The sequence below is a fragment of the Pectinophora gossypiella genome, chromosome 24 (assembly GCF_024362695.1).
Source record: "Pectinophora gossypiella chromosome 24, ilPecGoss1.1, whole genome shotgun sequence".
NCBI lineage: Eukaryota > Metazoa > Arthropoda > Insecta > Lepidoptera > Gelechiidae > Pectinophora > Pectinophora gossypiella.
In genome coordinates, this window is record NC_065427.1 from 5457238 (window position 1) to 5471664 (window position 14427).

The 14427-nt window shown below is 37.5% G+C and overlaps 1 protein-coding gene and 1 long non-coding RNA gene across 2 annotated transcripts in view; both read right to left on the reverse strand.

Moving 5' to 3' along the window:
• Positions 1-13: 13 nt before the first annotated feature.
• LOC126377939 (uncharacterized) lies at positions 14-6394 on the reverse strand. The gene is made up of 2 exons (XR_007568011.1): positions 6318-6394; positions 14-5676 (listed from the first exon to the last, which is right to left on the reverse strand). It is a non-coding gene; the product is annotated as an uncharacterized LOC126377939 (long non-coding RNA).
• An 18-nt stretch (positions 6395-6412) lies between these two features.
• The window catches only part of LOC126377881 (dual specificity tyrosine-phosphorylation-regulated kinase 2), a 233723-nt gene continuing 225708 nt past the window's right edge, over positions 6413-14427 (reverse strand). The window contains exons 3-7 of the mRNA XM_050025932.1: positions 13802-13987; positions 10631-10733; positions 9995-10166; positions 6943-7057; positions 6413-6520 (exon numbers count right to left, since the gene is read on the reverse strand). Coding sequence (XP_049881889.1) covers positions 9995-10166; positions 10631-10733; positions 13802-13987 — 461 coding nt within the window. The 3' untranslated portion in view covers positions 6413-6520; positions 6943-7057. The remainder of the gene's footprint in view (positions 6521-6942; positions 7058-9994; positions 10167-10630; positions 10734-13801; positions 13988-14427) is intronic.

Sequence of the window (14427 nt, forward strand, 5' to 3'; positions counted from 1 at the left end):
ATAAACACAAACATATTTATATAATTCATTTATTTAAATTGTATAGTATTCACATTGTCGCTACTAGTTTCAAGACGAAACTTCAGCATTACATACAAAATGAGAACACAATTTTTCACAAAACTATAGGTATAAGACAAATGCGGTTGAACAAAAGCTAATAGTCACTAGTTATAGCAATTGTTCGCTATAAAAACTGTGATAGCAAATGAGACTTAAGAATTAAATGTGCTTGGCAGTTGGCAACACTGAAAATAAGTTGGCGGATCACAGAGTGACGTTAGAATTTACGCGCCAATTTGTTATATAACCATCTCTTTTTAACGCTCACTTTAATCGCAGGTTGAAAGGAGAAGGCATATAACTAATTCTTTTTTTTAAAGTCTACAGTGACCCTAGTAAGAAAGTGAAATGATTTAATACTGGTCGATGCCAAGTAGATAGCTTATGTGCAAGAGTGGCCTAGAAAACACCTTTTTCATGTAAATGTCAACATTGGATAGAATCACGTTATTGGTCGAAATATGAATTTAAAATTAGCCATAAACCATAGGTAATAAAACCGTTCTAAAATTAAATGCGACGTTCGCTTAATGGGTATAGAACTGTCAAAAGTTGCCAATTCTGTCCACCAAGGGAATATCCATAAATAATTACAAGACTTGGTTTATCATCAATTGGTTTCAAAAAAATTATATTATACACGAAACAAAAACGATTATTTATACAATATCATATTTATTTTACAACGCTGATATTCACATAATAAGGTTAAAGAAAAACTTCAGAAGATAGAACATAAGCTATCACAATTTGAGAATTGGCTGAAGGAATTGACTCGTCTCAGCCCGTACAATGTAAAATTAAAAAAAAAAGCTATACAATAATTGACTAAATACCTTAAACCGCTATTCGGGTAAAAATAAACTAATGTCAGTTTATAGCACAGTCAAGTTGGAAACTAAGGAGTCTTTGCTAAATGGGCAGTGTTTTTAAGAACATTCGACGTAAGTATACGAGCTCTACCGAACATTCCCACCGATTTTTGGCTTGTAGACTAATCTTATTTTTTGTTAAGAGTTTTTTTTTATAATAATGACGTTAGTAAGTTAGTAAGTTTAGCCTCTCGCGTCGAAATCTGTTCCCGACATTGACTGTACTAGAGAAATCCAGACAATTAAAATTAAACTATTGAGCATAGTAATAATAACGAAGGCAGTCAACTTATTATCCAAACTAAAATGCCATTTTGAGTATAGTGTGATACAGTCAAAGGATAAAAAATTAAGGGACGCTTACGAAACTAACCGCGCGTTACAAGTTCGATTTACCATTTAAAAATCAACATTTGATGAGAAAACAAAGTTTCGGAACTTATATAGACATCACTTATATTTGCAAAGTATATACATACAGTAAGCACACTACAATATAACTATATTTCAATCAATCGGTCAATTTCGTAAACCTCCTTCGCCTCATTAGTTACATTCCGCTGGGTAGATTAGATAAAGCTACACTTGAAAATACAAATTTCATTAAACAATAATACGTTTCGTAAATATAAGTAGGTATGTACTAAATACATATCGAAAATCAACTAAAACTAATAAATCCAAAATAAAAATGCATTTGTATCTGAATATACACTACACATGTAGGCCTTTTTACGAATACGAATAAGGAAGACAAATAAACACATACTTTTAACAAGTCAAACCTATTGCACGAAGCTTGTCTGAACACTTAACTCGATATTTTGTTCTTGTTCAAGGGAAATTGGACGTGGGGACAGAAAATAGTACTATATAATGACACGTTACAAAGACGAATTATTTTATAAACAACTTGTTTAATGAGTGTTGAAACAGTAACTATTTTTAGTGTTGTTACTGTACAATATTTATACTTTGTACGAGGGCAAAGGTTTAGCACGTCCCCACATCAAAAAATAAAAACCTTTAAGTAATCTTATTGCACAAACTGTATTTTTAGTTATAAATAAATTGTCTATGCGTTACTGGATGAGCATTAAATGCCTTGATATGTTTGACGAGTCAGTGTTAAAGGAACCACAAGTCATAATAATAATGCTGGATTACCAAAACTGTACTTAAAAATATGTAAATGTAACTTCCCATATACATATGGCAGAGGATACAAAATGTATTCAATTATTGTTTGAATACTAAGCGCATCGCTTCTATATCCAATGTAGGACAGCGTTTCCCAAACTGTGAGAGGTAATGGGCGAATAGGTGAGAGAAATGCGGGTAGTATGATTGAGAGAGTATTGTCATTATTGTCAAACCATTGAGAGAAATAATGTGCGTTGTCCCAAAAGAAACGTGTATGTTAGGGGTGGTGTAAAGGTGGTGGTTATTCTACTTTAAAAAAAGAGAAAGATATAAGTTACTTACGAGAGTGACGTAGAAAGCATTATGATGCTGTCTCTCTCACTCTTGTGCTTAAGCTACATTTGTCTCTCTCTCTTATCTTAAGACAAAATATTATAGTATCTTCACTACAGCACGTAGACAGTACATTTGTTACATTACTTACTTTGACAACCACGAATCTGTGTTTTATATTGTGTTTTGTATTTATATATATAATTTTATATTCGAAAAAGAAGAAAAAAACGATTCGTTTATCTCGGAACCGTCTCAGATAACGACATTTTGACAATCATCCCTAGCTCTATATGTGACTGACTTATGAAAGAAAATAGGAAAAACGTATTAAGTCGTACAAAAATGGGGTGGTTCGCGACAGTTTGGGTGACGCTGACATAATATACTTGTTACAACATCCACTATGCTATATCCACAAAAAAAATCGCACAGCTTACTTTAACTAGCTTAAAAGGCCTTTTAACTATCTACCCTTATATCCTTTAAGAATTCCGACTATAAGGTCACGCCGTAATGATAGCTTCGTCATATCACTTGAAATCAACTACTAAGTAAAACTTAAACGAAAAAAATCGAATTATAAAAAATAAAATTAAAAAAAATGACAGATTGTGTAGAAAATTGTTACGTTATTTTAGTCACACACAATAATAGTTCGCTTAATACTACGGTTTCGAGAGTGAAGTTTCTTTTTTTTACATATATAAAAAAAAATTCGCTCGTGAGGTGGAAACGACACTTGGAACTGGGTTTCGGAGATTTTTTATAACATGAACATTTTGTTAAAATAATATCAATAATTTATTTTAAAATTAAACTTTATATCTATCTTAGGAAGAATCGTGTCTCTATCCATCCCAATAGGGAATTCTGGCGTGAGCATTGTAAATTTAGGAACGTAATGTTCCAAATATGATTTCGTGTACGTATGCAAGATTTCAGGCCGAAAAAACAGTAAAAAAAATATTTGTCGAGCCATTCAATACATAGAGAACTTTCTGATGTTTTTTTTTTTTATACAAATTGCTAAATACTCGAAAGGAATCTTCGGAAACCCCGCACCAAGCATAGTTTAGTACATGCCAACGTGAAAAAATTCTGTTAAAATCTTGAGTTACAAGTATCAAGATTCTACGAATTCTCACAGCGAAGCTAATACAAAAATTGCACTCTCGAAAAATCGTTTCGGTATAATGTAAGGGAGTCCCTTACTAGTGGTCGAAGTTCTATAACTACGCAGACTTACGAGGCACTAACATCGCCCAAACATGTATATTACATAGAAAACACGTTAGTACGCACAATTCCACTAAACGTCCATATTATCATAGTCTTTATTTTTATTATTGAGATCATTTTGCCTTTATGCACTGGAGTTTAGCACGCCGCCAAATCTTGTCACATCCCTGCCTTATATTGCCGCCCGTACATTCAAAATTTAAAAAAATAGGAACCAAATTATTGTGCTCTAATACTTTGTTCGTATTTAATATTTAAACAAACTTAAAATACTTCAACACTCACTTTCTCTTTAAATTCTGGCTTAATTTCCATTATATATACTTGTCGCACCTCGATAAGCAATACACACGTGAATTTATGTATGTATGATTCTGTCAAAACGACACGATTACTTTAATAATGGTCGGAGAAACGTGTCGACGTAAAAGAATCATTTTTTATTACTTTTTGATTCTTCTGTGAAAATGTTTAGAACCACTGTACTTTGTTGAAATGAAACAAAATGGCCGCCATAAGATTGTTGTCGAGAATAAGACGTTACGTAAAACGTTAACGACAATTTTATCGCGACTAGATTGTTAAACTTAGCGTTGTATAACGCTATATATATATTTAGTAGCGAATTATTACAATTATACTACTTAAAAGAAACAATTATAAAACAGTTTAAACACTGGTGCCGATTCGGGAAACTTAATTTCAATTTAGTTTTCCAGATCCAAAACTAGCTCTCTCTCTTTCTGCACTTATTGTAAGTAGGTCCCTACTAGGTAGGCACTAGTTTTAAAACGGTCACACTAAATTAAAATTTAGTTTCGTTCGCCAGAATCAGCTTAATGTTACAATTAATTCCTTTTAAAGCTCGTATGGCTTGCAAAAGTCACGTAACTTTTACCCGACTGTGGCAAAAAGGAGGGTTATATACTATTTAAGTTTGTTCTTGCACAAACAACAGTTTACTGTTATCAGTAGAACTATACAAGGTTCAATATAAGGCAGTGACTGCAACACAACACTATCACACACGCGTTTGTCGATACAACCGAGGTCATTGTTCAACTACCAAAGGGGTTTAGAGAGGTTGGCATGATAACAACCCTTGTCGCATTCGTTACATATCGCGCGCGACGCGACACTTATCGCTGTATTCGACCAATAATACAAAATTTGTCTATTAGTCGAATTGAGTACTTGTCGCGTCTACGTAGATAGCGTAACGTATGCAGGGCAGTAAGTAGCAGTTTTATATACTAGGTATTTGTAATAAAAAAGGCAGTGTTTCTAAAGGTCACAGAAAATTATTGCTTTTTACACTTATTTTATATTGCTATTTATATCAGTTTATGTTCTCACTTCGTTTAAAAGCTGTTTTTATCAAAGTTACTGTAGGTTTGTCCACATTCACACAAATTTAATTATCTACTAACGGGATTACAAAGAATTAATTATTTGGATTCACTCCGGCAATTATTGACTGTTTCGTTGATTTTGAAACTTCAACACTTATACTTAAACTTTTAAAACTGACTATTTATCCCTCATTGACTCCTTTACTACCAACAAAAAAAAAAAACTATATTTTTTCCTTATCCCCAAAAACAGCCAAACAGTCGAAGCTTTTTAGCAAACAGTCAACTGTTGTTGATCCACAAACTTTTAATCCCTGCAAAAAATGTCTATTTTTCCCCGAAAAACTGCCAACCTTCTTCGAATAGCCTTGTAAAACGACTTTTGATCGAAACTCTAAGCCTCGCAAAAACTGTCTCGTCAGGAACTTAGCCAATTATTTCTAGAAGGTTCCAAACGAGCCAACCGTCTCTAACCCCTGCAGTAGTCAGAACACGGGGGTGTACCGCGCTGGTGGGCGTCCCGCGGCGGCGCAGCATCAGACGAGGTGGTGGTCGCGGCGGTCGGTGGCGGCGCGCAGCTCGCGCTCCAGGTCCAGCGAGCGCCGCTCCGGCTCCAACCGCGCCGCCGCGCCTCCGCCCGCGCTGCGCCGCGGCGCCTCCAGGGACGACACCTGCAATATACCAAATTCCTATGTGAATTCCTGTTCGGAGAACGCGTGAATTACATCATAGTGTCACTGATTATAATAGGGACTTGGGGGGCTCGGCCTCTAAACCACTGAATGTGGTTTCCAGGCATTGTGCCCGGTTAATGGCAATAGGAGAAGTGGGGTAGTAATATACATACTACCTCTGCCTACCTCTTCAGGGATAAAGGTGTAATAGTACGTTATGATAGAACAAGAAATGGACTTACAGAAGAATTTATGTTTAGTAAATGTTTTGTTCTCATTTTTCGTTACGTCTAAGGCGTTTGATTACATTTACCATGAGCATACACTTAAGTACACGGTATTAGAGAGACAAGTACTTAATGATTAATTTAAAATCACTTAGTTTATAGATTGTAGTATTTAAAAAAATAATTCAAATAAAAAGAAAGAGTGATATTCCCTTAACAGATATAAGGTGTTCCGCAAGGAAGCATTCTGGGACCGATGTCATTTTTCGTATACATCTAAGGAAATGGATACATAAAAGGGATCTCAAATACAACAGCTTAATAAATATAACGTTTATGTACAATTTATTTTATCTATTTTTTTTCCTAGTTTTAGTGCAGTACAGTAAATAAATAAGTAGTAAATCCTACCTTGGCGAGGCGGCGCGCGTTATGCGGGCGCTAGGAGGGCGCGGGCAGGTGCGGTAGCTTACCCCCGCCACTACCCCCTACAGCCCCCACGGCCCCTACGCTCCCCCCCGCCCAGTAACGCGCGCCGGCGCCGCAGCCAGCTGACCCCGCGGCTGTTCCCGCTATCCCCGCGTCCTCTGATAGTGCTGCTTGTAGTTTCGCTTCTGGAATAACAAAGAAATACTGGTGAATACGAGTATCACTGCTAATTATTTTTAATCAATAGCCATACATTTATCTACGTAAACAGCGTTTATTGCTTGAAATACGCGGTATTAATTGGACGTGCATGTAGTATGTCCATTCTCTTCGTTTCATTGCACAACTATTCTTTATTATTTGACTTATAATTGTCATTTTTTCAATCATTGATTTAGCTTTGACAATTTCTAGGTTATAACAGCCACTACTGCGCTGCGTATGTCGCGGACCCGTCGACGGCTGCTGCTAACTGCTGTCAACATCATTCAGCAGATTAGGTGTCTACGTCAATCAATTCAATTGACGTTTCAATCAGCGCCGACAAAACACTCAAAGAGGCTTCTATCGTGAATGTCAATGCAATTAAGTATGTATGTATACGTACTGGCGACTTGCGAGGCATTGAAGGTGACAGGCGTGCGTGCGAGTGGCGTGCGCAGCGAGCCGCCGCGCCCGCCCGACCCCGCCAGCTGGGACCCGCCGCCGCCGCCGCTACCCGTCTGAAAAACCAAAACGTACCATCATTAGAACTTTCACGACTACTTTTCTATTTGAATTATTTATCACATCAAGGTTGACACGTTTACACTATCGAACGCGACCAATAACTGTAGGACGTTTATCTACGTAAATATTATCCGCTGTGACTACTGGTCCAAACAGCGGTATTTATAACTATAAATACCTTAAGTAGTAAGTGTTTGTAACTACAAACAATGCCTACTGGTCACAGGCTCAGCAAATGCTCCACCGAAGATAAACGCCGTACGGCTGTTGGTCAAAATACGCAACATACTTCGCATGGTATGCGATAGCATAACACTACAGAGTTTGGCATAAAATATTTCTTCTAATATTATTTTTATACCGTCTTTTTCTCATAAGCATGTCTATTCTTAACTTTACTTTCATAAAATGTTTATTCTTAATTTTCTAATTTCTAACTTACGCTTTTATTACAATTATTTGTCATAAACGGTACAAGAATATTCTTAATCCATATTTGAGTAAGCAATTTTAATATTTTCCCTACATATTATATTGATTGTTATTACAATAATGAATAAAGATTATTAATAGAAACGAGGAGGCTCGGTGTCGCTCAGCGGGCAATGGAGAGAGCTATGCTCGGTATTTCCCTGCTCGATCGAATCAGAAATGAGGAGATCCGCAGGAGAACTAAAGTCACCGACATAGCTCGAAGAATTGCAAAGCTGAAGTGGCAGTGGGCAGGACACATAGCGAGGAGAACCGATGGCCGATGGGGCGGAAAGGTTCTGGAGTGGCGACCACGTGTCGGACGACGCTCAGTGGGTAGGCCCGCTACAAGGTGGACCGACGATCTGGTGAAGGTCGCGGGAAGCCGCTGGATGCGGGCAGCGCAGGACCGATCGTCGTGGAGATCCTTGGGGGAGGCCTATGCCCAGCAGTGGGCGTCATACGGCTGATGATGATGAATAGAAACGAGTTTAGCATTAGTGACTTTATGAATAGTGATTATTATCAAGTAAAATATAGGTAAAAATGTTATGAACTCTAATAATTGATAAAAAAACAATGTGAACAAAGCGTCAACCCTTGCTGAACAAAACGTGACACAAATCAATACTATCGACCGCAACAAGAGCGAAAAAGTCCCGACTTTATCAGAGACAGGAACTGAGAGAGTGAGTGTTAAACGTCACGATAAAGTTACGATAAACTACTTAAATTATCAAGATCAAAATTAAATAAAATTGATCCTTTTTATAATGTTAACAACTAAGCCACAAGGAATACTAAACATTTATTAGTTTCAGACCATAAATAAGCTGTATAATGGTGCTGATTCCAGTACACACCATCTAATTTTATTTTAAGTCATACCTGTCATTTTCTTATCCGCCGAAAGGGAAAGGGACGGGCAATCGACAGGCATAAAATTTATGGAACACACGTAAATTTTAGGCAGAAATTTATAACCCAAAATTTTATATTGGCCAACAACCCGTATGTATGTGATGTGGTTGTACTTTATAAATAAAGAAATAAATAAACCCGACAGGATTAAGTTGACAGCACACTTCAAACTGATTTCATATGAGCGAGATGCCTATTTTAGTGGGTTATTCATTCATTTTAAAACTAACAGTTGTCAATCATCAGTCCCTTTCTTTTGCAGCGGATAAGAAAATGACAGTTATAACTTAAAATTACGAGATTTACGCAGGAATCGGGGCCATTTACGCATATAACTTGGCAGAGTGAATAAATAACGTTAAAAACAATATGTAAAAGCATATAACGTTTTAAGAAGAGAAGATAAAAAGAAGATAAAAAGATGTGTAATTAAAAAAGTTATTACAACTACTTATAATAAAAAATAAACGTAATCAAAGACATGATAGTGGTACCGATGTCAGGCACACACAAACTTGATTTTAATTTAGTTTGCCAAAACTAGCTCCATCTCTCTCTTGCACTTATAGTAAATAAAGAACAGAGTAATAGGTATTTAAAATAGTAAAACTAAATTAAATTAAGTTTTGATCGCCAGATGCTGCACATGTGTTAAATAAAATAGAACTTATAAATAAATGCAAATAATAATACAATAAAATCGACTGCGGTAAAAAGTAATAAAATAAATAAATTTTACCACAGTCGATGTATCAGCCAGAAGGTGTTTCAATCGTGATTGTTTGTCTGGTTCGTCAACCCCGCAACCGGTATTCAAGAAGTCTAAAAAGGCCACATTAAACCAATTCATCTCAAAAAGCAATATTGCGCATATAAAAATAAGTGCGCAATTCCCACAAATGTCAAATAGCAATTTTGCTTTTCAATCCCCGAAGCTATGCGAAGAAGGGTGTTCTTTAGATGAATTGCTTCAATGTGGACTTTTTAAATCCCCATATATGAATAGTATGTTAGTATCCTATATTTTTAAACAATTTTACAACTACAATCAAAATTTGTTTATGTTAGATGCATAATTTATTCTGTGATTTTATAGACTACCTTTAGGAGTCATGTGATCCAATCCAACCCATATTACAGGTAAGACGGACAGACAATCTAGGTAAACATACTTAATTAAGCCCGTTAAACCTGATCAGATTTTTAATCTGTATAGCGGGTGTTATTATAGACTCAGTTAGTTAGTTCTTACCGCAAAATTGCGAAGTTTTTTATCATATTTGGTGGGTTTTAAAAGGATCAAACACAAAGCAAGTACAGAATGCTCGGTGAAGTGTGGGTACTTAGTTCATCCTGTGATGAATGTACCTCTGACCGCCATTGGGGCGGTATATGAGTATTGAGTCATGAGCTTATGTTACGTTATATTTCATTTTAAAGGTTCTCATCTCAGAATAATAAAAAAAAACAAAATATTAAAGCTTAAAACGATTGAAACACCTCCTAGCCAAAAAATAAAAAGCATAACAAAAACAAACCTATTTGTCAGTGCACTTAGGCACCGCCTGTCGTTTGTGGTGTGCTATACTAACGTGCGTGGGCGGCGGCGCGTCCTCGTCGTGCGGCGGCCGCGGCAGGCGCCTGCGCAGCCACGCGTGACGCAGGGCTTGTGCGGGGGTGAGACGCTTCTCTGGGTCCCATTCTAGGCACCTGGAACGTTGGAATGTTGAGGTAAGAGTGGGGGAAGCGTTCGATTCACTATACGTTATATTGCTATTTGACATTTATTAACATTGCGCACTTGTATTTATATGCGCAAATGTCAAATTGCAATATTACTTTTTGAGATGAAATGCTTCGATGTGGCGTTTTTAACCCTTCTGGTTTTGATTCTCAATCAGACACTGGGAGTTAAAAAGGCCACACCAAAGCAATTCATCTAAAAAAGCAATATTGCTATTTTACATTTGTTTGCATGGCGCACTTATTTTTTATATGCGCAACTGTCAAATTGCAATAATTGCAACTTCCGGACAATCGGGCGATCAGCCTGCAATGTCCTAAACAAACTAAGGATCACCAAACGATTTTTGTGATATAAACCCACCGGGATTGAAACCTCCGGATCGTGATCGTCACGGAGACCGTCAAAATCAGTATGAGAATAAACTCACCGTCTAATGAAATCAATGAAGAATTTGTCCTGGCAACCCTTGAGGGCGGTGACGAAGCTCTTGGAGCCGGGAGGGCCGCGCGGCTTGCCTCTTCTCGACATACCTGGAAACGACAAGCAAATCCTAGTCATCTTCTTTTATCAACATTAGTTCTTAGAATCTATGATAGCCCTTTTCGGAGAAAGCGTGACTTATATCTTAGCATAGTAAGATAGTTTTATAGGTAAAACACTCGGTTGCTTGGTTTGGAACGAACTGAATTCATTCTTTTTTTATATTTTTGACAGATGACACATTGCATTTTAGTAACATAAGAATAATTATTTGGTTACCTATTGTATACGTAATTATATAGAACGAGGAATAATACTACGTATAGAACGGCAACTCTCCGCTCCCCACCAGCGTCTAAGCTAGCTTTACCTCACCCCTCTCGGTCTTACTTTAGTCTTCAATCGTATGGCGTCAGACGAGTTCTTGTCATGTTCGCTAGCTAAACATTTTGGAAAAAGTCGATTAGTACGAACGAAAGACCATCTATCCTTTCGGAGAGAGCGCTTGAACTCAGGGCAGTCTACAATAACATGATTCGCGTACTTGAGGCAAAAACGGCATTTAGTTTCTGTGTACGATAAAGTAATGTGTAGTGTCTGTGTAAAATGAGGTTTTTTTTTTGTATGAAGTGTCCGGTGTGTGATCGTAGTGTCCCTGATGCGAATGGCTCGTGCTCTAAACCACTGAATTCGACTTTTATAAAAGTTTGAATTCATTTTTGGATCATAGATAAAATTGACATTACATGGTTTCTTGGAATTGTGTTCGGTTAATGGTAATGGGCTCCCCCCTATTACATGGGACTGAAACATAGCTGGCGAGGAGTGGATGTACTTATACACCTCTGCCCTTCAGAGATACAGACGTGTTATTTTCATCATCATCATCAATTTACGAGCCACGCTCTTGTCGGTGTAGCATTTTCCATTCCAGTCTATCAAAGGCCAATTGCTTGACTTCCCTATAAGACACGACGTTAACCTTTTCTTTAATCTGTTCCATGTAAGCTCTTCTTGGTCTTCCCCTTCCTCTCTTTCCTTCTAGCTTCCCTTCTATGATGTTTTTAATAGATGTATATACCTTTTTATTCCGTCTAAAAAAAACATCGTCATATCGCCCAAGCTATGCCACGGTCGTCCTATCGTCCAATACGACCACTAAACACTGACTCATCATGTTAATCAGACTGTATGAACTGTCTACCAGACTTGGTCGGCAGCCAAGCGGCGTGTAATCGTGTGGCTAATCTACATGTATTTGTCAACACTAAGGGTTGGGCTGGGTTTCTTAGAAACTGACGGAGGGGGATAATGTATGAATTCTAATGAGGAAAAAAAAAGTGAAAAATGTATAAAAATGGGTTGTTAGTGTTTTACGAAGAAACGTCTATATCCCAATTGGAGTAGTCAGAGGTGCATCCGTCGCTAGATGACCTAAGTACCCACACCTCACCGAGCTTTCCATTAGACCAACGGGATATGTGATGAGCTGTATCGCCTCAAGCAAACGTCGTATCATCCTCAGTATATGGTGTAAGTTAGTTAAAGGGACGTGCCCTGTCCAACGACTATCTACACATACATAAACTTACGCACGTAGTCCTTAGTGGGATGGGCAGTATGAAATTAATTCAAAGAAATTGAAGTTTTGTTAAAGAAAATCACATCAGAATGTCATCTCCCTAGCATTGTCCCGTTTTTCACAGGGTCCGCTTACCTAACCTGAAGATTTGACAGGTCAGTTTTTTACAGAAGCGACTGCCTGTTTGACCTTCCAACCGGCGAAGGGAAAACCAGCCCAATACAGGTTAGGGCACATACCTCCGAAATGCATTTCTCTCGATCGTGGGTTTCCTCACGATGTTTTCCTTCGCCGCTGAGCACGTGATAATCAAATTCGACAATCATTGGTTTAGGCCTGTGCTGGATTCGAACCTGCGACCTCAAAGTGAGAGGCAAGCGTTGTACCAACTGGGCTACCACGGCTCATCGGAATGTGATTTTTCAAAAAGGCGCTTACATGATTATAAGACGACGGTAGACGATATATCCATCTGTCGTATTAGCTAATGATTTCACGGGAATCACCACCCCTTACTCACGACTGACTAAACAACTATTCCACAACCAAATTACGCTTAATGCATCACAGTTCTATGTAAAAATGACAACATCAGTATATGCTTTCATCACAGAACATTGAGTCAGAGAGTATGCATTATGCAGTAACGACAGTTGGTGAAAGACGCGTATTTTTAACCTATGTTAACACAGCAAGAATGTCTAAGAATATAAATAATCTTATAATCATGTTTACTTTTATGAGATGGTGGGAATTTAATTGTAAGTCTCTGAGTCAGATTGAGTCAAATGACGCGAAGGTGTGTGTCCCCAATAAAATTAGATACGATTTGTAGTTTTGTGACGTGACGTGTTCAAATATTAGCTTTCGACATTCTTTTAGACAATACTGCATTCCTGTTTATCACGATTGTATGATTCAATCGCAGCAAAAAGAACTAAACAAGTCTTCTTTATTCGAATACTAGCGGTAAAACCTGTGTGTTATTCTGATGCATAAGCTACATTATTGTAAAGTTTCATTTAAATCCATTCAGTAGTTATTGCGTGAAAGAGTAACAAACATCCATACTCACAAACTTTCACATTTATAATATATATTATTAATTTTGATTAATATATATATATATATATATATTAATCAAAATTATAATATATATTAATTATATATATTTTAATTTTGATTTTATTTCATTTTTTAAGTGTGTAATTAATTAATGTAATATAGTAATTATAAGGTGTATTAAATTAAATCACTTATTTATAATATTACTAATTGTTATCGCTAAAAGATTTTGGTTACAAAAGTAACAATATCGTCGCTAAGTGATGTATCTTATTTTTTTGGCGAATCGGCTTGCACCTTTTGCTATTGTCAATAAGACACAAATTATTTTACCAAAAAATTGCAGATACGTCAGTTTGCAAAGCCAGGCACGATATGTTTCCCTAGTTCCATGAGCTTACTAGCAAACGAAGACAATAAAAGTTCTAGAAGATTCTAGAACATTCTGGAAAGATGGAGAAAGTTCCTCACCTCCGCTAAGCACGGTAGTGCCGTCAGCTAATGTGGTGGCGGTGCAGTACCGCGGCAGACCTTTGCTACTTATGAAGTTCTTGGACCGTTTCCCTTGCTCGATGAGCTTCTGTGGCGGCATGCCGAGCAGCTCCACGATGCATGCCATCTGGTCCGCCTCGTCTTCTCCCGGGAGGAGTGGGAACCCTGGAATTGAGAAGATGTTAGTTTAGAAATTGGCGAATTAAAACGATTAGGTTACAAACTGATACGCTTATATTTACATACATAAATAACGTAAACAGCCTATATAAGTCCCACTGTTGGATACAGGCCTCCCCTCAATCAACCGGAGGAGGTATGGAGCATACTCCACCACGCTGCCCTACTGCGGTTAGGTGGAGGTGTTTTTACGGCTAATAGCCAGGAGGCTTAACGTGCCCTCCGAAGCACGGAATCATCTTACTTTTTCAGACAATCAGGTGATTGAAGCCTGTAAAGTCCTTACCAAACAAAGGAAAGTCTCACAATGTGATTTCGACACTCCCCATCGGGAATCGAACCCGGACCTCCAGATCGTGAGCCTAACACTCTAACCACTAGACCACGGAGGCTGTTTACATAACCTATTCAATGATTTCATAGGT